The sequence below is a fragment of the Dasypus novemcinctus genome, chromosome 12, assembly GCF_030445035.2.
Source record: "Dasypus novemcinctus isolate mDasNov1 chromosome 12, mDasNov1.1.hap2, whole genome shotgun sequence".
NCBI lineage: Eukaryota > Metazoa > Chordata > Mammalia > Cingulata > Dasypodidae > Dasypus > Dasypus novemcinctus.
In genome coordinates, this window is record NC_080684.1 from 73268988 (window position 1) to 73292643 (window position 23656).

The 23656-nt window shown below is 36.2% G+C and overlaps 1 protein-coding gene across 9 annotated transcripts in view; it reads right to left on the reverse strand.

The window, feature by feature from the left end:
• The window catches only part of ATP2B1 (ATPase plasma membrane Ca2+ transporting 1), a 139858-nt gene that overhangs the window by 66816 nt on the left and 49386 nt on the right, over positions 1–23656 (reverse strand). For all 9 annotated transcript variants that reach the window (XM_058308530.2, XM_058308528.1, XM_058308533.2 and 6 more), the window contains exon 2: positions 5831–6259. In XM_058308530.2, coding sequence (XP_058164513.1) covers positions 5831–6038 — 208 coding nt within the window. In that variant the 5' untranslated portion in view covers positions 6039–6259. The remainder of the gene's footprint in view (positions 1–5830; positions 6260–23656) is intronic.

Consider the following 23656-nt stretch of genomic DNA (forward strand, 5'->3'; position numbering starts at 1 on the left):
AAAAGTTAGAAGTTAATATTTCCAAGACTTAGTAACCAATTGAGTGAGAAAAGGAGAAAAATTTATGTCCAAGTCAAGAAGGCCACCTACACTTCCAGCTTAGATAACAAGGTGAGTAACAGTTTCACTGGAAAGGGGAACAATAAAAAGCATATTTTCAGAGGGGAAAGTGTGCAATGGGTCTTTGCAGGCCCACTATAAACTTGGGAGAAGAATCTTGACTGGAGATAAAAACCTGCAAGTGACCAACACCCGGATAATAAGTAAAACATTAGGAGCAGATGGCATCATCCAGGAGATTAAATAAATGAAGAGGGTTTAGAACACAAACTAGGCCCATTAACATCAAAAGGAAGAGTAGGAGTCTGATGAGAATGGCCAGATGAGAAGAAATAAAACCCTAAGAGTATGTCATGAGCCAAGAGATAATGTCTTGAGAAGGAAATATATTTATTGTACCCAGAAAACTGAACTTCAAAACTCTAAACTAAAAGCAATGCTATTTCAGTCTCTTATCAAGTCTTTTAAAAAATAACATATCTGACTATAGTACCAAGTGTTACAACCCTCTTTGAAAGTTGTCAAGTGACAAAAATTAGTGACCTGATCAAATATTAAATTAAATGCATAATTCTCTATTAGAGCAGCAACAAATTTCTAGGACAAGGTCATGCAGGGTTATCAAATATAAAATGTTCACAGGCAACTCTATTCAAGTATTAAAACATACATGCCTGGCACATAATGGTCATGCAAATACTTGCTGAATAGAGAAGGCTGTGACAACCTGTATAACCAAGCATATACATCAGGGCATTAGAGCTTTCTTCTACTTGCCAATACGTCAGTAACGATTTACTGGGCAAAGGAAGGGCTCATTTTATTTAAAAAGTTAAAATATATTTCCAATTGTGATAGTTAATTATAACATGAAGACAAAGTCAAAGCACACCATTATTAACAGGCTTACTCCTAATGGCTGCAAGTATAAACTTCCACGTGAAAAATTACAGAACATAGGGCAGCTAGGGATAATTACTGTTGACCCTTCCCTGCTTCCTACCTCCTCTTCTGTTTCTCTCTACCACTGTCTCCTTTTCTGATTTCCAATACTTTTTTCTTTTCCCTTTTTTCTCCCACCCCACTTAAAAACCTAAGTGTCTCAAGTTATGCCTCTTATAATATACCACTTAGCACCTGCCTTTAATTTTTATGAATTCATTTTCATTCTTATTAATGCAGTACTACTGTATGATAAGCATTATCAGTGCTCTTAGAGGCTCGCATTCCAGAAATCTTATATTAGATATTCTACTTTACTACTTAATATAAAATATAATATAGATTACATAGAACACATTAAAATGGAAAAGATAACAAAAGCTAGCATAAAAATAAAAGTATCATGAAATGTGATTTAGAACACAAATAAGAAATAATCATAAACATACAGGTATAGAGAAGAAAAAAACTGTAAAGGAGTTAAAGGAGTTAAGATTTCGGTATAAAATGGCACTCTTCAATTCTGAGGACTATGAGATAGGTGCTTGTTCTAACAGAAAAATCTAAAAACACGAAGCTTAATTTAAAAATCTCAATTTCAGTTAACCCTGAAATTTATAATTTGAATTCCTTTACGAGTAATGATGGTGAATCTGAATTGTTGAAGTTTTTACTATGAAAATCACATTTGGTTCAAAACACTTCCTATGGATCAGTACACAGATGACAGTCTTCAGAACAAGTTAAAGGACTACTCTGCCAGAAAACAAATGATAAATTGGTGGCCAAATGAGGAAGAAACACAAATATGGCTTCCTTAATAGAGCACATGTTTAAAGACCAGATTTATAAATAAAACCATAAACCAAAATTTTTTCACCATATAATGAAAGGTAGAAACGCAGGTACTTCTTTCTCAATATCTGAACTCTTTTGTTTTATTCATAGACATATACATGCTCTGCCACATAGGAGATAGCCAATAAATACTGTATTCCAACAATTCCAAGATATCCATATTTTTATATTTTATTAACACTTCTGGATTTGGAATGTGATTTTAAATTGATAGTATCTTATGATTATAACTGTGAGCATTTTTTTTAAAGGAGTATATAAGATACATTACAACTGACATCATAGGTCTGATGAAAGACTATATATGCTAATGAATGAATTAATGAACGACAGAACAGATAAAATGGACTAAAGGGATAGGTAAACAATTCAGTTTTATCTAATCAAAATTCGTGTATTTTGACAAAATCATTTTAATTCTCATTTTCCCGGATATGGGTTATTCTAACAAAAAATACTTGCTGCCTAGATCATTTCCTTGGACATACAAACTACCATCTGCTCATTCCTGATCATGCTTCATGTATTATCATTTGTCTAGTTAATTAATGACAAAATGTTCACAAGCTTTCTATATGACTATTTTCTAAATTAAACTAAAACTATAAAAATAACTTTGAAAATCATATTCCTATGAAGGCTGATGCTGTTTTTACTTATACGTCCAACAACCACAAACAAAATATAATGCTTAAAATGCTTTGTTTCACATTCTTTAAAAGAACACTTCAAAATGGCAAACTTTATAAACAATGAAGACAGTATTTGTACAGATTTGGCCAAAATTAAATTCAAAATACTGGGACAAAGATGAATAAGAACTTTCTAAGAATAAAAGAGGAAAAATAATAAAGAAAAAAGGCAATGGACTATTACTTAATAAAAAACGTGGGTATGTCAAACTCAATAGGCAATAAGAAAATGAAAAAAGGAAAGATAGGGAAGTGGAGGTGGCTCAACTGGTAGAGGGTCTGCCTACCATATGGGAGGGTCCATGGTTTGAGACTCAGGGCCTCCTGACCTGTGCGGTGAGCTGGCCCCTGCGCAGGGCTGCCACATGCAAGGAGTGCTGTGCCACACAGGGGCGCCCCGCACGGGGTGCCCCAGCGCAAGGAGTGTGCCCCACAAGGAGAGCCACCCTGTGCAAAAAAAGCGCAGCCTGCCAACCCAAAGGAGAGATGACGCAATAAAAAAGAAACACTGTTTCCCAGTGCCTCCAAGGGTGCAAGTGTACACAGAAGAAAACAAAGCAAATGGACACTGAGAGCAGACGGGGGGGGGGTGGGATAGAAATAAAAAAAAAATAAATCTTAAAAAAAAAAAGAGATACAGAAACACAGGAAGAACAAAGGAAAGAAAAAGAAACAGAAATGGAACCACTGCTCAAGCAACAACCAGACATATACAATCTTTGACTACTTATGGTTCATAAATCAGAAAAATATTCAAAATCCCTTGGGAAATTTCTTACCTGTTAGAAAAGGAAGTTAAAAAACACAGTAACTTAATGCTGATAAAAATTTGTCAAAAAAAAAAAGCTTTCTTTTACATTATTTGCGGTATGCAAGTACATGATGTTTCCGGAAGCAATCTGGGTATATTTATCACCTTTAAGTATTTACATATATACTCTGACCTCGGGGAAAAGAACTGCTAAGGAAATAATCTGGCATTTAAACAGATTATGTTCACTGAAACACCCTAAATGTCTAACTGTAGAGTCACTACATCATAGTACATACACAATAAAATCTTCTACAGAATTCTTCATGAGCATTTTAAGAATATGAAAAATGTCTATAATAACCAACTAGCTTTTGTTATTGTTTATTATACATTAAGTGCTTTACATGCATTCTCATTCCATCCTCAGAGATGAGTACTATTATTATCCTACTTTAAAGATGAGGAATTTAAGTAATCTGCACCCAAAACCACATATATAAGCAGCTGTGTAATAATGTGTAATGTTTAGACCAGAACACCAAAGTTTTTGCTCTAAACCACCACCGTACATTGCCTTGCAACATTCTGAATACAGGTAAATTTTTCTGCAGATTATCCATAGCTTCCATCATGTTGTCAAAGGGGTACCTTCCCAAATTTGAAAAACCACTATAGTATATAAACATTTTCAGGTAGGCTTCATTAATTTCATTAATCAAGCCAAAATTAATATAAGGCATACCGACCAAAAATATAGTAAAAAAAGAGATGGTAGTGCTAATTTATGAGAAATCTTGTTTATAAAAATGAAAGAATGTATCTTGGAGGGGCATTCAGTTACTGGGAGACCAGAATTTGAATCAACTGATAGCAGTGAAATACAAAGACATGGTTGGGAAGCTTGAAACTGCAGTTTAATACTGCTCTATGAACAAACTATGCTATTATTTTGAGAGTTTTCTAATGTTAATGCCTCCCATCAATGTGGTGGTATATCAAGAAACATCCATCAAATAGGTTTTAGATGAAATATAATACATATGGTTAAGCCGAATTAATGAATCTACCAATTGAGACTAGCACATTAATGCACACATCTCTAAAGTAATATAAATTTGACTAATAATTCAAAGTTGTTTGCATGCTGAACACACTCCACCTTTTGTCAAATTACCATGGATAACAAGTTCATAGGTCTGTTAATGATTTCCTTAATCTACATGACCAAGAGGGATCCCAGCTACCTTAAAATAGAGCAACATATCTAAGGACTAAATAAGAAATCCATGTGTCTAGTGGTTCCAACTTGAGGAAAAGATCCAGAAAATCCTGAAGAGTTAACAGGCCTAGCAGAAAAAGAACATACTCCAAGAGGACTGAAGAAGCCCATTTAGAATGTGGGTGAATACTGATATCAGCTTCTTCAAGATCATGCTATCTCAGAGAAATCAAAGTTAACTACTGCAATTAAAATGATTAGCAATTTGCCATGAATTACATAAAGGTTTTTAAAGAACTCTGAAATTTTTTTGGTAATTTTGTAAATAGCTTTTTGATATAACTTTAAATTCTATCACAAGTAGCAAGGTATAAAATGTTTCAGAAAAATATTAAGAGAAACACACTTTTACATAATTTCTCTAGAAATAGCTTTGAAATATGTACTAACACACTTAACATTTTTAACAATAATTTCCCATCCTTGCTAAAATAAATTGTAATCTCTCAACATTCCTCCTTCTCTAAGTGATATTCTTTATCCTTATGTGTTCCCCATCCTTTGCAATGTGGAATACAAGCCTGAGTCTTTCTACCCTTAATTTTATGTTCAATATGATTAATGCATAAAACTCCATCCTTCTCAAACCATTTCAAAGGCTGTAACACAGTGAAGTTGTAATTCCTTGCTTGATCCTCAAAAGCATATTGCAAATCAAGAATTATGAAACCAAAGGCTTCTCTGAGCATAGAGTAATTCAACATAATTCAATGATTGGGCAAATACTTTTAATCAATGTAAATGTTTGCTGGATCACAAACTAACTGCGATAACCACTGCATTTGCTTGAAGGACCTCCTGAACTAATTATTAAAATTCAGTTTAAGCTCCCTAAGCTAAAAGCAACTTGGTTAGTTACTGACGGTGGTAACTATTTTCAACCATCTGGCAAAATGAAGGATAGTGAGCAGGGTTTACTTTCACTGAATTCGCTAGGGTTACCAGTAGCCTGGTTCCATCCACTGTAGCTTGAGCAGAAAGACAATCTCACTAACATAAACTGCTATCAATAATATGCACAGTAGTATAATACATTTCATCTCATCAATCTAAAATACGTTAATTTGCAACATTAGTGCTTGAGCTAAAATTATTTTAACCATACCAAAACTAACCCAAATTTCATGCCACTAAAATTAGAGCATACTCATATAACAGCCAAGAAAATACAAGCATGTTTATTTCTGAGCCAAATTTACAATACTTTCTACACAAAGGACTAAAAGCAACCATAATAAATCTCACCTTCATTGGGAGATGTTTTCAACTTGGAGCAAATTCCATAGACGTCTCCATAGCTTTCTTGTATTTTACGCAATGCATCTGTGGACCTGAGCTCCATGAGAGATCGCAGCTCTGCGAGTGTAATTCCAAAGTCTCCATCATGATTAGCTTCCTTCAAAGAGTTTTTCACACCACTAAACACAACTGAGTTGTTTGCCATATCGCCCATTACAAGAATAACTTATTAGGAGGAAAATGTTTCCTGAAAGAATCTAATTTTCACTTGATAAACTTCCAAGATGAAAATCTTTTAAATATGAAAATCTTCTTTAAATCAAACACTCATTGTATGACCTTATAAAGCAGCATCAGCAGCAAGATTTCCCCAAAAAGTGTCTTGACCTTTGGCCCATGACTAGTTTCTTCATATCAATCATGAGATGTACATATCTGTAAGAAGAAAATATTTAAAGGTTAATAATATCTACTTTACAGTAATATGCATGAGTATACATTCTAAATGTCATCAGGTAGCAAATCAAAGTATATCATTTAATTACAAAAACATCTGTTAACATTTTTCAACAGCAGTTTCATACCTTTAAAACTGTTTACATGATGAATCGAAATATAATTCCTAAATTAAATTGCATAATAAATGAACTATTTTACATGATTGAATTTTATATTTCTTTCAATATTACTATTAATAGTTATCATTAAAGCACCCAATTCATTCTCTCATTGCAATTTAATCCCATAATGTTACTACTCACTCTATTGAGAAAAATAAGGATTAGAGAAATTAAGGAGCTTGTGCTCAGCTAATAAATGGTTGAGATGGGCTGTCTCCAAGCCTGTACTCCTTCCAATGCACAGATCCATCCCTCTAAACCTTTCATATCAAATAGCTTCTGAAGGGGTGAAAATAACAACAAACTCACTAAGAGGTCTTCCTGCAATTCTCTTTGACCTCTCTGTGACCCCACCATCTTTTGGCTCCCCAAAATTATCTTTCACTGTGACTTCTTCACATGTCATGACCTCCAGTCTTCCCTTGACCAACCATCTCTAAAGAAGTTGTACACCACTTAATCACTCTTTATTGTTACCCTATTTTATTTTCTTCACTGTCCAATGTTTGAGAAATGTATGAATGCATTACTTTAAGAGCTCCTCACATACTTTCAAGTCCTTCCCTTACTCTAATCTACCTAAAGATGAGTTCTCAACTCTTCTTTTTCCTAATACATGAATGTCCTTTATAGAGCTCACAGTCTGGTAATTCCTAGTTCTGCATCCTTGGTCACTCTTCAATACCCTCAAAGTTAACAGGCCCAACATTAGAAGCATCTCATTTCCTATCAAACAGCTCCCTTCCCCTGTCTGTGGCATCACTATTATCCTATTCACCTGAGAAACATTAGTTATCTTTGACTCCATCCTCTCCAGCTTCAGGTCAGTTAAATTTTTCTTTGAAATTTTTCCATATAACCTGTTTTTCTTCCTGATCTTGAGGTTTCCTTACACAAATTATAGTCACCATCTCCAGGCTGTTCCTCATTCTAATATCCCCCAAATCCATCCCTTGTGTCCTTTCCTGCTACATTTAATTTTTAAAATAGGCATCATTTAAAACCTACAGAATGAAAATGGAGTCCTACTGCTTATGCTTGACATTTGAGGACAAGTCTCATTTTACCTATTCAACCTCTCCCCTTTCCCCAAAACACCCACGCACAATATTTGGTAAATAAAATGTTTAATGAATTGGGAACTAGATAAGATTACAGACAAATGTAATTAGTTATCAGTTTACCCAATTGTTATGAGGATGGCTGTAAAAGATGGTATGCGTTCTCAAACTTCAGCATGAATAAAAAGAATACTTGGAGGCTTGTTAAAATACAGATTGTTAGGCCCTACACCGAAGTTTTAGATTCAGTAGGAAGAATTTAGTACTCCATAATTTGTATTTCTAACAAGTTCCCAAGGGATACAGATACTACTGGATATGGCGGTATCTGTGAGAACCACTGAGAATGAGCTAAAAACTTTGAATTCATACTACCTGGCTGAGACTGGATGTGTTAGTCTTGAGATAGTTCCAGATTCTGTAAGACATTTTCTTCTTATTGCCTGCTTCCTCCCACTTCACAAATCCTTTTGCATGCCTAATCATTACTGATTTTACTCATCCCCTGAGCAAAGTGGGTTCCCTCCCACACACACATAAATGGGTGTAATAACTTCAAGAAGTGGAGTGATTATTTGATAATCTCCTTGAGTTTCCACGCACAACATTTGTTGTCATTTGTACATTTCATCTGCCCTAAAAGGTATTGTTTAAACAGATAATAATTGAAATTCATGAGAGTTAGTGTACTGGGACATAAATATTCATCATTCCTCTGGTTTCCTTGAGGAGTAATTCTCCTCAACAAGTTTTCCTAGCCCCCCAAATACCATGGAGATGAAATCAGGGGCCTGGCTGGAGATTTTCCAGGAGGAACTAAACATATATGGCTTCTTTACTTTTCTGCCTTCTTTTGGGAACCAGATGCACTTGGGTCTGAGTTTTTAGGAGAACATGACCCATAGGTAAAAAGTTGAATATTGTTCAAAGTGCTTGAGCAGGGAAGAGTAGATAACTGTTCAGTTCTGGGTTCAGTATTAGACCCCATTGTTGCCACACAAAAACCAAGTCTTCCATTTCAGCTTTTATAAAACTGCTTATTTTAATTCCTATGTGCCTATTTTTGTCTTTTTTGCTCTATAGAACTAAAGCAGGAGAAAAATGGTGTTATTTATTGGGTCCTTAAATTCGTCAACAGTATGGATAACACCTAAGAGCTAGGATTTGAACCTAGATTTGTGACTCAAAAAGCCATACTCCTTTCACTATACTGCCTTCACTTTTAGCCTACTGAAACAGGTTTTTGTACTAAAACAAAACAGTCAAATAATACCAAAACAAAGAGTAATGTATCAATTTATATAATAAAAAAATGAAGGGACATTATAATGAATATTTGTTATTTGTGACCTCAGAGTCCTTGGCCCCAGTATTTATTTAGGAAACTGCCCTTCCCAGCTCTTAATATAGTCTGAATAGGGCTCCATCTCTACATCCAGACATTCCCTAGTCTCAATGACGACAGGTTCAGAAATGTGCATGTGACTGAACAAGGGCCAATGAGCTGTAAAATGACTTCTGCTGTGTCTCTGGGGCATGAGTTGTTTGCTCCAACTAAACTTTAACCTGAGAGGACATGTGAGGCGCTACTGTGGTCATCCAGAACCCAAAGGGTTTGGAAAGCCTTTCGGAGTGAGAATGGATCCAGAAGAGAGAATGTGGAGCAGACAAAAAGCATGTGCCAGGTGATCCTGGGACATCACTTGAGCCCCTGGGAAAATCAGTACCTTAAGTCTGTCCTATCCCTGATCTTTTCATTAATGTAAGCTAATTCCCTTTAGGGTCTAGTTTTCTATTACTTTGCAACCAAGAGAGCTGTGATATGCACATGATTTTTAATCATGTCCAGTTCCCCTCACTATTTAAAGACAGGGAAGTCCAGGCAAAAGCACCAAATGGAAATGAGGCGTTTTTCGAAAGTCAACAATCTGAATAACTGTTTACCTAAAAAATTATGTATCAAAAGCTGTTGCCGGGAAGCAGACTTGCCCCAGTGGTTAGGGCATCTGTCTACGACATGGGAGGTCCGTGGTTCAAACCCCAGGCCTCCTTGACCCATGTGGAGCTGGCCCACGTGCAGTGCTGATGCGTGCAAGGAGTGCCCTGCCACGCAGGGGTGTCCCCTGCGTAGGGAAGCCCCACGCTCAAGGAGGGCGCCCTTAAGGAGAGCCGCCCAGCGCAAAAGAAAAGTGCAGTTTGCCCAGGAATGGCGCGGCACACATGGAGAGGTGACACAGCAAGATGACGCAACAAAAAAGAAACACAGATTCCCATGCCGCTGACAACAACAGAAACAGACAAAGAAGAACACGCAGCAAACAGACACAGAGAACAGACAACTGGGGTGGGGGGAGGGGAGAGAAATAAATCTTTTAAAAATAAGCTGTTATCTATTCTATATTGTCTATAGATTCTTCTGTCATTTTCCTCCCTACCTGTGCTTCCATACACTTAACTAGTTGATTGACAAAAATGCTAAAACCAATAATAAAGTTTTGTTTTAAACTTATGACGATCAAGGAAGAGAGATGCGACATCATTTGGGATTAACACAAAAGAAGGAGATATCCATTTATTTTCTCTTTGGTCTCTAAAAGTCTTTTAGCTTTCATTTGAAAAGTTTAAGAAGAAATGTTGGCAAGTGGAAGCTGAGGCACCCAGAAGAGGGAGGTTTCAAAGAAAACACATTAGTAGAGTTCTTGGCCCGATCCTAGAATCCTAAGAAGGTCTCTCTAATCAAACTATTGCTAACAGTCTTTGAAGGATTATAGAAGACGAGAGAAGTAGCTGAAGACCAGAATTGGGTAAAAATAGTTTGTATCTCTAAAAAGGAGAAAGAAATGAATTTCTAATGGCAAATAGCTTTACTGTGAATGGACAGAACCCCCAAAAGAAGACAAAACGGTAACTGTGAAGTCCTTGGTAATAAGCAGAGTTCGTAAGACACAGCTTTGTTAATAATAAAATTTCAATTTCTTCTTTCACAAGGTCACTTGATTTACAGATGATGAAAAGTTGTAGGAAAGTTATCTAGGCTGAACAACAATAGCAAAATCACATATTAGAAAAACTAAAAGAAATTTAAGAGATGACAAATGGGATGAAACATGGAGCTCTAAAAAATAATTATTATGCTATAGCAACATGAGATTCCTGCAGGCCAGATAAAAATACATGTTAATATATAAGGTGTATTAGTAACAAAAGGAACAGCAGGGAAAGAGGTGTTTTTTAATGCATTACTGGTTCCTAATTTCCTAACTCTTCTACACTTTTGATAGCAATCTGAAGACAAAGAAGTTATGTTTATCCAATCTGTAGATGACACGAAGTTGGTAAGTCAGCAAATATGTTAGATGACAGAATCAGAATTCAGACTGGTGGGAATAAAAGGTTAAATTTAATTGGTTAAAAAAGCATGGTCTCCTATATGTAATTCCAAAAAACTTAACTATACAGATGTAATATATCAAAATGCAACTGCACATATACAAAGACAAGGATTCAGTTCACTCAAGCTCAAGATGCATTAATTACATAATGTAGTAAGTGCTTCTCCCTTCACCCCCAAAGCTAATGTGCTCTCAGGCAATAATGACAGGATCCTAATATCTAACAAAGTGAGGTGAGAGTCCTATTCTACTTTGACTTGGACAAACACACCTGTTATGTTACAGGCTTATCTGTAAAATAAAGATATACAATCATAGTACCCACTTCATTAAACATGTTAAAACCTGTAAAGTACTTTAAACTAAGCCTGGCACACAGTAAGTGGTTAATGGTTAATGGTTAATACATGTTAGCTATTATTGTTATTTATGAAGGATATTAACAAACAAATGCATTTTGAAGAGAATAACCAGATGAGGACTCTGTAACCATTTCAGAGGAGAAATTTTTAAAGAAATAAGATTATAATAAAACCTAGAGGAAAAAAGAATCATGAGGAATGTCTTTAATATAGAGAAATATCTGTCATACAGATAAAACTTATCATCAGTCTGAAAAACAGGCAACAAGTTATATTTGTATTATAGATGACAGACCCACTGAACTTTGCACTGATCAGGTCTGAATTATTGTGTCCACATATGAACAACATATTGCAAAACAGGTAAAATAAAGAGAATGTTGAGGAGTCAGGAAACTAATCCATTCAAGACTGGGGAAGGAACTTATTAGCCCAGGAGAAGAAACATCTGAAAATTCTGTAATGTAGGAATATAATTATAAATAGTCTGTGTAGAATTGGAGGCCAAAGCTAGAAAGAAATGGCTGGAAGTTACATAGATGTAGATTTTTGCTAAATAAGGAAGAACTTTCTAATAATAAGTCAATACAAAGTTGGAATGGGTCCCTCAGAAAATCATAACTCCCTACCTCTGGAGTTAATCAAGCAGAACGTGGCAGTTTGATATTATTTATCAATGCCAAAAGAGATACTGATTATTTTTGTCAACTGGTCTGTTCCTCTGGGTATGATATCCTTTGACTGTATTGGATTCAGCTGAGATGTCTTTGATTAAATTATGTTAGAATTAGGGCTTTGATTCAACCATGTCATTAGGGCATGCAGGGTTGAGTCCCCACCCCCTTGGTGGGGATAAAAGTCTCTCACAGGGAAGTAGATACACACTGAGGCAGATATAGTGAGGGAAGAGAGAAGGATCTATTAGACATGGGAGAGGCCCCGACACAAGAGATGAGCCTGACAGTCTAGAGCTGACCTTGTGGAAAGAACAGAGCAGCTGAGTGGGGAAAAAAATGTGCCCTGGGGAGAGAGATGAGCCCTATGCCAGCCTAAAGCTGAGATCAGAAGAAGCTGGTTCCACAGAGTCTTAAGAGGGAAAAGGAAAAGGCTGAAGCCTTGCAGACATCACCTGCCATCTTGCTTCAACACAAGGCCGATGACCTCTTATGGTACCTTGAGTTGGACTCTTTAAGGCCTTACGACTGTAAGCTTCTACCCCAAATGAATATCCTTTATAAAGGCCAACAGAATTCTGGTACTTTGCATCAGCACCCCTTTGGCTGACTAATACAGGGACTAGAGGAATGTATGAAGACTGCTCATTACCTGCAGACTGCCCACCCATTCCATGTGCAGACAACTCTAATCTTTAAAAAAAATCTTCCTCTAACACCATTGGTCCTAATTCATTAAGCATATGTATATATTACATGTTGACAACTGTCTCCCTGTCCAGTACCCCATCACTAATCAGTCAGTTTAGCTTTTAAAAATCTAAATTCCTTTTAGGCAAAATAACTTCAAAGACAATGTATCCCAGACAAAAAAAAGTTACTCCTTCTTGTATATACTGCATGAAAGATACCATCTAATTGAGGATCTGCTAATCATGGTCATAAAGCTTAGGAAAGTAATTTGGTTGATTTTAGCCCTAAATTCAAACTGGTTATAAATCAGAAGTAACTTATTTGTTAGAAACTACTCCTTCCATTTAAACTTTTCATTCATCTCATACAATGTTCTTTAAGTCCCATGTAATCCTGATTTTTTTTAAACTACCAATTCAGAATGAAATTTCAAAATTAAACAGAAAATGTTGTAGTCCTAAATCTTCCACTTTGATTTTCTACTGTTTACAGCCTGTAACTACTTCAGTGTGTTAACTTATTTTTGATTTCATATGTTCTTTTCCAAGAAAATTCAAACATTTTCTTCAGGTACCCCCACTGAAACAGCTCAATGAAATTTCTGTAACTTTCACTCGATATCACGAAATAATTTAAGTGTAGTCAAATTTCTATTTAATAGCGCTACTACATGTCTTGGTAAATTTTTAAAAAGCTAACACTACTATTTACAAAGGTTTTTAATCCATGACTGATTCTACATAAACAAAAATTAAAGATCTTGGTTTTTGACAGAAAAAACACACAAATCTTCTAAAGCTAAAATGATTTATATTCACTTAATAAGCATAAAAAGAAACTCTTAAGTTTCAAACTCTCAGTTCTTTGGTTCTTTACTAGTGAATGTGAACTCTCTCATAATCTATTTAATGTCAACTTTGATAAAACAATACAAATCTTTGATTTCCACACCTTAGCAAGGGGTACTACGATCTATCAATGTTTATATATAGTCACTTTCCATGGGGAGAGGAAGGGGAATGGACGACCTTACCTGATTCAATCTCTAAAAATGTGAAATCTTCCAGCAATAACTTTCAAAGTCTACAATTTTTAACAAGAAACAATAATTTTTCGGAAATTACTAAGTACAGAACTACTGACATGATATTGCACTCTAATGGGGGAAAGAGCAGATGTTCTAATATTATATATACCATAGAGTAGACAACAAGATCATGAACAGTAAAGTTTCTTTTGGCAAGTTTGGTATGTTCAAATTATTAGGCCATTCCAAGGGAAGAATCAATTTTAATATTACAATGAGCTCATATTTTTCACTTTTTTAGATGGCTAAAAGAAAACATACACATTTGCAAAAAAAGAGCATAAGGCCTATAAAGCTTGTTTAGAAAAGTAATTTATAATGGGTGGGTAAACAATGATGCATCTAAGAGTAAATCCACCAATTAGGACTAGAGTTTTATAGATTTATTAGACTAGAGGGGTTATCATAAATACCACTCTTTTGTCTTTGATGGGAAAATGAATCCCACCCCTCAATAATTTATCTACAGTAGATACACAGACACTAGGTAAGATACTTTGAAGGGCAAGTCACAACTGCTGACAGTTATAAATTCAGGATGACCACTTTAACAAATCTCTTGGGGAAAATAAGTAGATTAGAATAGTGGAAGCATGACTTTGTTCTTACTTCTACAAGAGCTCTTATCACATAGTTACATTGATTTGTTTATTTGCCTGTCTTCCCCAATGAACTGTGAAATCTGGGCAGGATTTGTGCCATTTCTCCCCCCATCCCCTTTCCTTCAATTTACTGAAATGAAATTCAAAATTTGCAAAACATAAATTTAATCATTTTAAACTGAGCAATTCAGTGGCACTTAGTACATTCACAATGTCATACAACCACCACCTGTCAATCTAGTTCCAAAGCATTATCATCACTCCAAAATAAAACCCTGTAGCAATTAAGCAGTTTCTTTCCATTTCCCCTCTCCCTAGTCCTTAGCAACCACTAATCTGTGTTCTGTCACTATGATTTACCTATTCCGGGTATTTCATATAAATAGACTCATATAATATGTGGCCTTTCGTGTGTTTTTTTTTTTCACCTAGCACAGTATTTCTGAGATTCATCAACCTTGTAGCATGTATCGGCACTTCATTCCTTTTCATGGCTGAATAATATTTCACTAATTGTATACACCACAATTTGTTTACCCATTTATCTGCTGATGGGCATTTAGGCTGTTTCTGTAGTTAGGCAAGTATGAACAACGATCCTATGAACACGTGTGTACATGTATTTGAGTACCTGTTTTCAATTCTTCCAGGTATATAGCTAGGAGCAGAACTGTTGGCTTATATAGTAATTCTGTTGAATGTTTTGGAGGAGCTGCCTGCCAAACTGTTTCCACAGCAGATGAACCATTTTTCATTTCTACCAATTATGCATGAGGGTTTCAATTTCTTCACATCCTCAACTACACTTGTCATTTTCCATTTTTTAAATTATAGCCATCTAGTGGGTGTAAAGCGGTACCTCACTGGGTTTTGATTTGCATTTCCCTAATGACTAATGATGTTGCTTTACTTTTTGGCCAACTGTGTAACTTCTTTGGAGAAATGTCTATTTAAGCCCTTTATCGGGCCACTCATTTTTAATCTCCAGGATGTACCATTATCTGGCACAGAGTAGGTATTCAAAGTTTACCAAGTAAAAGTGTTCTTGTTTGAAACTTAAATACAAAATCAACTTGCAAAACAGATTTTGAAAAAGTAGATGAATACAATTTATGCAGCAGAGCAAAACAAAACATCTTAACACCATGTTTCAAATAATATGCTACATGTATAGATGAGTTAAAAGTCACAGCATTCAAGATGTTTTCAAACCACCTTGGTATGCAAGACATATAAAGTTGTCATTTAAATCCTTCTAGAGAGACATAAAAAGATATTTAAGATTGCCAAATGAATTATAGAAATGATGGCTGCTACATGGCATTGGTTTTCAATGCCAGGGTCCTAGATCCTTGGGGGTATGCAAAGTTTAAAATAATATTGAGGGAAGCGGATCTGGCTCAACTGAAAGAGCTTCCACCTACCATATGGGAGGTTCAGGGTTCAAACCCAGGGCCTCCCGACTCGTGTGGTTAGTTGGTCCACGCGCAGTGCTGACGTGCACAAGGAGTGCTATGCCACACAGGGGTGTCCCCCACGTAGGGAAGGCCCACACATGAGTGCGCCCTGCAAGGAGAGCCACTCTGTGCAAAAAAAAGTGCAGCCTGCCTAGAAGTGGCACTGCACACACAGAGAGTTGATGCAGCAAGAAGATGCAACAAATAAGAGACACAGATTCCTGGTGCCGCTGACAAGAAAACAAGCAGACACAAAAGAACACACAGCAAATGGACAGAGGACAGACAATGGGGAAGGGGGAGAGAAATAAAAAATAAATCTTTAAAAAAATAAGATAATATTTTCAGTATTTCATAATACCTGGAAAAAATGGTACACATACTTGGGAAATAATTTTTAGGTTACCCATGTTTAAAAAAATTATACCAAATCAATATGGTAATAAAGTTAGAAGTTAGGTATAACAAATTTGGTTAGAAAATCCTCAACCCCACATTCAATTATCATCTTCACTGAACAAAATTTGCTGTTTCTACTCTAACCACCATTCACAGCTTAACCTACTGCAAATCAGTTTCTTCTCCCATGCTGCACTGAAAACTACTCTTCAATGTGAACACTGCCTCCTCTTGTTGCTAAATCTAATGGTCACATTTAGTTCCTCTTACCTGACCTACCGGCAACTTCTGCTAATGCTAATCACTCCTACAGACTTGAAATGTTTATCTGTTGCCTTACTCTCCCCTGTTCCCAGCACTTCCTCCCTCCCAATGCCATCTCTGGTTGCTGGTTCCATGTCTTGAATTAGTAACTGCCAAGGGAGTCAGTGGGGAGACATTGTGTAGCAGGTGGTATTGTAATCTTAAAAAGCACATTCAATATCATCAATGTTTTCATTTGTTTTTATTCAAAGAGAATTAGATGAGTTTATATGTATCAGTAAAATTTATCTGCACAGGAATTTATAAGGTTTATGGGTCCCACCATCCCATTTGGAAATTCACAATCCAGTTAAAATAATGAAACCACACTACATCAATTTGGCTCAGTAAAAGTGTGATAAAAACCACCCAGCTTCCTTATTCTAGTCTGAAACACAACTCCTGTTCTCCAGAGCCTTTAGTTTATAAAGAAATATCCCAGCCCTAAGTAGAACAGATTCTAAAGAATATTGATTTATCCCCCTTCCAGGGCTAAAAAAAGCAAAAACAAAATCAAAAAACAATTACTCTGATTCTGGACAACTGTTGCCCAGCTCAGATTATTTATGCCCACAAAGTTCTTAATTAACCTGAGTGTGTGACAAAAATTTAATATGAATGATCCCAAATATAGGTATTTTCAAGTTCACTAAAGAGTTTTGTTTTATGGTCAAGTCAGTTGGGTCCCCCTTATTCCAAACATTAATGATGCCTGTATCTCTTGGGAAGTTAGCTAAATTTTTTTTGCAAAGTTGTATTTATTATATTTATAGTATTAAAAAATACAATCCTCCAGACCTGTCACAAGCAGAATAAACTTAAAAGTGATGAGTCTCATACTGGATTACTAAAATCATTTACATACTAATAATGTTTTGCAGATGATGCTTCTCAAATTCCACTGTGCATTGGAATCACCTGAAGGGCTTATTAAAACAGACTATGGGCCCTACTCCCAGAGTTCTAATTCAGTAGCTTTGAGGTGGGTTTCAAGAATTTATATTTCTAACAACTTCCCAGGTGATGATGATACTACTGTTCTGGGAGACCACTACTGTAGATAATAAATGTTCCCCGAAATCTGATTAGGGAACAAACTGTTGGATTATCTATCACTTTAATCCAAATTTCCTGCTAACAATATAAAGAAATTATTTATTATTCTTTATTATGCTAGTTTTAATTTGCATGGGTAATTGAAAGTACACCATATTTTGAAAATATTCTGCACACTGTTATTTTGAATAGTTTTGCTTTTTAAAACCAAGAATACTGATATTGTTCTATTGCCCAAATACTGCCAATAATTTCCTTCAAAGTAAAAATGAGGAGACTTACATTGCTACACTCTGAACATATGCAAAATCCTTTTAAATACCTAAAAGAAAAAATAACTAAAAGTATTAATTTTAACAAGTTTATCAGAGAACTATGGTATAGATCCTTCTGCTCACCCTCAAAATAAACCATACTTCATTTTCTCCTATTCTATTCTACTTAGGCATTTTAGGACATTTGCATCTTTACAGTAATAGTTTCCTAGGCAAAAGATAAGCTTCGAAAAATTCAAAAACAAGGAAAGTTAATTTTATAATCCTGTGAAGCTTACCACTAAATATAACATATTATATCTCCAGTTAAATATGAGAACCAAATGTTCTATCATTTTCTAGTCTTACTGGTGTTGAGAATTTCAGCTATAGTCAAGGACAAGATCTAAATTAAACTGTTTTTTTCCTTCTGTTCAGGAGCTAGAAGGCAATATGAACACTTGAATGTCAAGCCAGCTGCACTGTCAGCCTACTCAGTTCTTAAGAGCTTCTATCCTGTCAGTTCACAAGAACCTACACTTAAATGCTTAAGGAAACAGGATGCTCATTATGTCACTGAACGAGCTCACAAAAATAAAGTTGGCAATATTCAGGGAGGCATAATTCTTATCTGTAAATTTAACATGAGCTTTCTTTTTTCTTAATTAAAAACTCTAGAGTGCAAGGATGCTTTATTCCAGTATTTGAACATCTGAGTAGAGAATTAAGGGCAGAAGACATTCCCCAGTTCTTTACATCCTTTTTCTCTATTATGGTCTGATAGTTGACGGTCTTTTGCAATTTCCAACTGGGGTTATTAAAGAACGTCTCAATAAATCAATACTTAATTGCAACACATTCAAAGAATCTGCCTGAAACGTAAGGAAAGTTATGTTTTAAAAAGGGTATTAGGCAAGAATTTCATTTATGGTTAACTCACCAAAGTGCAAAGGATATGGACATTAGGGATGTGTTGAACTGTAACTACTTCATCACATCAGTCACATCATGCTGATGAACCCTCAAACTCTAGTTTCACAAAATTCCTGATCTTCATTCCAAGACTCTGTTTTATACTCTGATTGCAATTCAAGGGTAGAACCATATATTAAGAAGCCATCATCCCTTGGAATGGTTCTATTTTCAAGATTTCCTCTCTGGATACAACTTATCTCCCTTTATTTCTTTCTCACTTACACTGAATCTTGGTTATATAAACTGACCTCCAGGTTCAAAGGCAGGCAGGCAAAACCCCTTTCAATCACACTTGCCTTGCTAAAAAAGCTAACTACCCAATGAACAGCAACTCCAATTTTTCTCTTATCAACTCTCCCTTGCTCTTTCATCCTCCTACTTCACCCATCTGATTACCTATCTCTGAATAGACATACCATCTGGTTGAGAAATGCTGGTAAACTGTTAAAACGGAATTGTTAGTTCCACTAGAAACTTATTTTTCTCAATCATATGCAATTCGCTGATGCATCTCTAATTCCCCTAGCATGTTCCTTCTGTTGCAAGTCTTTCCGAAATTACTCCAGCTCTCATCTCTACCCAGGCTACTCAAGTCTGCTACTCTGAGGCTTTACTTCCTTGAATGCCACTGTCAAGTTACCACCACTTCTGCTTCAAACTCCCCTTTTCTACTTGTTTCTTCACTTATCCTAACCAATATTCAGATCCAAGCTACCTCATAAAAGACCCCCACCATGGTGACTTGAAGCTGTATATACCCCAGAAAAAATGTTCTTAAATCTAATACATCCCGTGGGTATAAACCCACTGTAAGTAGTCTTTCGATGAGGCTACTTCAGCTAAGGTGGGACCCACCTCATTCAGGATGGGACTTAATCCTATTACTGGAGTCCTTTATAAATGGAATGAATACAGAAAAAGAGAAAGAAAAGCCCATGAAAGCAAGAAGCAGAAAGCAAGGAAACCAGGAAAAAAAGGGAGAGTACCGAAAATGCTACCATGTGCCTTGCCATGCAGAGGAGCCAGTATTGCTGGCAATCAGTCTTCAGGAAGAAAGCCTGAAGATGCCTTGATTTGCATATCTTCTAGTCTCAAAACTGTACGCTAATAAATTCCTACTGTTCAAGCTGAACCATTTCATGGTAACTGTTTCCAGCAGCCTAGGAAACAAAAGCACCCCCTGACCCCAAAAAAGAAAACACCAAAAAATATGCTTCTCCTGGATTAATCCCTCAAGTTATCAGCCTTTTTTACACCCCTCTTATCAAACCTCTTGAAAAGGTCTATTCTCAATGCTTCTACCTGATCATCCACTCTCACCTTGACCCTTAGCATACCTGATCCATCCTCACACAACTGAGACTGCTCCCTGCAGTCACTGACTTAAAAAGGCTTTTTCTCAGTCTCCATCCTCCTCTGTATTTCTATGTCTCTGACAGTTCTCCCAGTTCTCCAACCCATCCTCCCCTGCCTGTATTCATAGGCTTTTTAAAACTTTACCAGATCCTAAATAAGTGTACTACTTAGGGATCTATCCACATGCCTTGCTTCCCTACAACCTTCTCTCTTGGCAACTTCTACCATATCATGACCTATTCTAAGTGTCTTGATCAAGCTCCGTGTTTTCAACTGTTAACAGAGATCTCCATTTGAACACCTTACAGTACTTCATACACAAAAGACAATACTGAACAAATTAACACTATCCTTCCCAAACCTGCTGTTGTTCTCTGAAGTTCCTATCAGTCTCTATTACATGTGAGTAAGCACTATGTCCAAGCCTCTGTCTTGAAGGAGTTTATGTCTAAGTAAGGAAGAAAGAAATGTATACAAGTAAGAACAAGTCAGTGTTGTAAAGAGCATCACAAAATGTATGGGAAACACACAAAGGATTAAGTGGTAAAATCATTAGGTATGTGTCTTTAAGAAAAGCTTTACAGTCTGTGATACACCTAAGCTGGTGAAGTGGGGCAGGAGTGGGAAGGAGTGGAAAGGGGGACCAAAGCACTGAACTCTGATTGATAGTCTGATACAGGGGAAACAAGGAGAACTAGGAAAAAGGTTATACTATGATGAAAATACATCTATTTGGATCTCTGGAGGGTTTCTTAAAAGTATTTATTTACAATATAAATGTACAAGTACAACTTTAGCTTCCTCTGGACAGCAGCCACAATCTGTATTCCTTTTATAGCCCTTACAAGGGCTAAGGCGACTTAACTATTCACTAGAATAAAAATGGATGAGTAAGGTTTAAACTGTGAAAGATTAATGCTATCAAAATTCTTAGGTTCTCTAACAGAAAACTGAAATAAGATAAGCAAGAGCACATACAAATAACCAAAACTTCGAGTTAATATAGTACTGAGGAGTAACATGCAGTTTTCAAAAAGTTCGACTTTCTAATTCTTTTCTGTTAATTTTTAAAATACATATAGCTCAAAACATTTATAAAACTATAAAAAAAAGACTTGTGTCATCTTTGGAGACGATCAGAACATATCTGATTTCCATTCTTAGCAATTCATAAAGTAAAATGAATGAACCAGGGAAGGAGGACTATTTTCAACATGGTGATGGGAACTGGGCAGCATCTAATCTGCAAGCATCTCCCCTCTGTAGAGGTCTTCATTATGAGAAATGTGTAGAGACTGACGCTTTAGCATAGCTGCCATGTAGCAAACTGGCATCCTTCCTCTCAACCACTAGAGTCAGCGGGGCTCTCAGGTTTCCCCCATTTTTATTTTAATTTTTGGCCAAGTTTTAAATAACAATCTCTAAAAAATTTTCCCTAATGAAACCTGGTTTTCAGTTAAAATTCCCCATCTACTATGATTTTATGGCATGATATTAATCTATTTCTCTTGGCTTCTATAGCCTTTTTGAGTCTCTATAATACAAATTCAGTATTTACTAAAATTACTTGTGTACACAGCTTTCTTCCTGATTAAACGGTAAGCTCTGATGGCAGGATGGTCTTGTTCATCTCTGAATCTCCTAATGATTAGTAAAAGCACCTTGCTCATGGAAACTACTCAATGAAGGGTAGTTGAACTGAATCGGTGAACATGCAGCAATGCCAATGAAGTAAAACAGTCATCCCTTAGGAAATCCCATCTCATCTCATCTACCAGCAAAGGAGACTGTCCATCCAAGAGAAGCAAGGATTCTTTCAGCACTCAAGAGGATGCTTGGCTGACCCCTGAACCAAAGCTTGAATTATGGCAGGCTACAACTCCTTAGATTTCTTTCCAGGACTTCCTTTTACTAGTTGAGTCATCTTGAGCAATATACTTAGTGCTTCAGTTTCCTCATCTGTAAAATGAGGATAATAACAATATTATCATAATTTTTGAGAAGACTGAGCAAATTAATACATCAAGTATCTTAAAACAATCTCAATGTCTTAGAACCAATGCCTGCACTTAAACAGTAAACCATAGCTGTAACAATTGCTTTATATAATTATGCAAAAATATAATTATAGGAACGCGAACTTGGCTCAATGGATAGAGTGGCCGCCTACCACATGCGAGGTCTGCGGTTCATACCCAGGACCTCCTTGACATGTGTGGAGCTGGCCCACATGCAGTGCTGATGCGTGCAAGGAATGCCCTGCCACACAGCAGTGCCCCCATGTAGGGGAGCCCCACGTGCAAGGAGTGTGCCCCATAAGGAGAGCCGCCCTGTGCAAAATAAAGTTCAGCCTGTGCAGGAGTGGTGCCACACACATGGAGAGCTAATGCAGCAAGATGATGCAACAAAAAAAGAGACACAGATTCCAAGGCCGTTGACAAGAAAAGAAGCGGACACAGAAGACATACAGCCAATGGACACAGAGAGCAGACAACTGGGGGGAGGCGGGGGAGAAGGGGAGAGAAATAAATAAAAAAAAATAAAATCTTAAAAAATATATATATATAATTACTACTTACACATTTTTAGTTTCAAAAAACTGTTGTATTCAGTACATATAAGGTTTAAGTTAGCCCAGTGTATATACAAGGCATGCAATATATTTATTAAATAAATGAAATTTAATTCACTATTTGAATGTGATGTTCTAATATATAATACCTAACTATATTAGGTGTCAAGAATTAAAAAGCAAAAGGGCTGTACCACTCATTTAGAATTTGATAACAGCTGGTCTTCAAACTAGATTGGTCTACTTTAAAAAGAACAGTAGTATGACTCCCCAAAGGGATAAAAGGTTTTCTTCTCAAAATTAAAACTAAATGATTAACTGTTTAAGATACTTAGAGATTTAACTAACAAGGAGATGATGATAGATAATGTCCATCCCAAGCAACAGAAAGAGTCTGCAACTGCAAGCAAGATAGTCCCATCCATCTGCCCCATGGGATCTAAGCCCCCTCTTAATTAGAGGCAGAGAGGACATCACCACCCCAGAATCCTCAGGAGTGGGGAATGAACAATGGATTAGAGTAGATTTACTGTTATTCTACTATAGACTTACTGTTATTCTAGCAATGCAAGAACTTTTATCATTGGTGTGGAAACAGTGGCCACCGGAGCTTCTGAGGCAAGGGAGAGGGAAAAACAAGTGTACTATGGGGGCATATTTGGGACAAGTGGAATTGTCCTGAATGACACTGCAATGATGGGTACAGGCCCTTATATATTTTGTCATAACTTACAAAACTGTGAAGGACAAAATGTAAACTATAATGTAAACCATAATCCATGCTTAGTAGCAATGCTCCATGTGTTCATCAATTTTAACATATATACCACACTAATGAAGGATGTTGTTAATGTGGAAAAGTGTAGGAGGGGTAGGGCATGGGGCATATGGGAATCCCCTACATTTTTTATGCAACACTTACGTAATATAAAGTATATATATATTTTAAAGTACTAAAGAAATGATCAG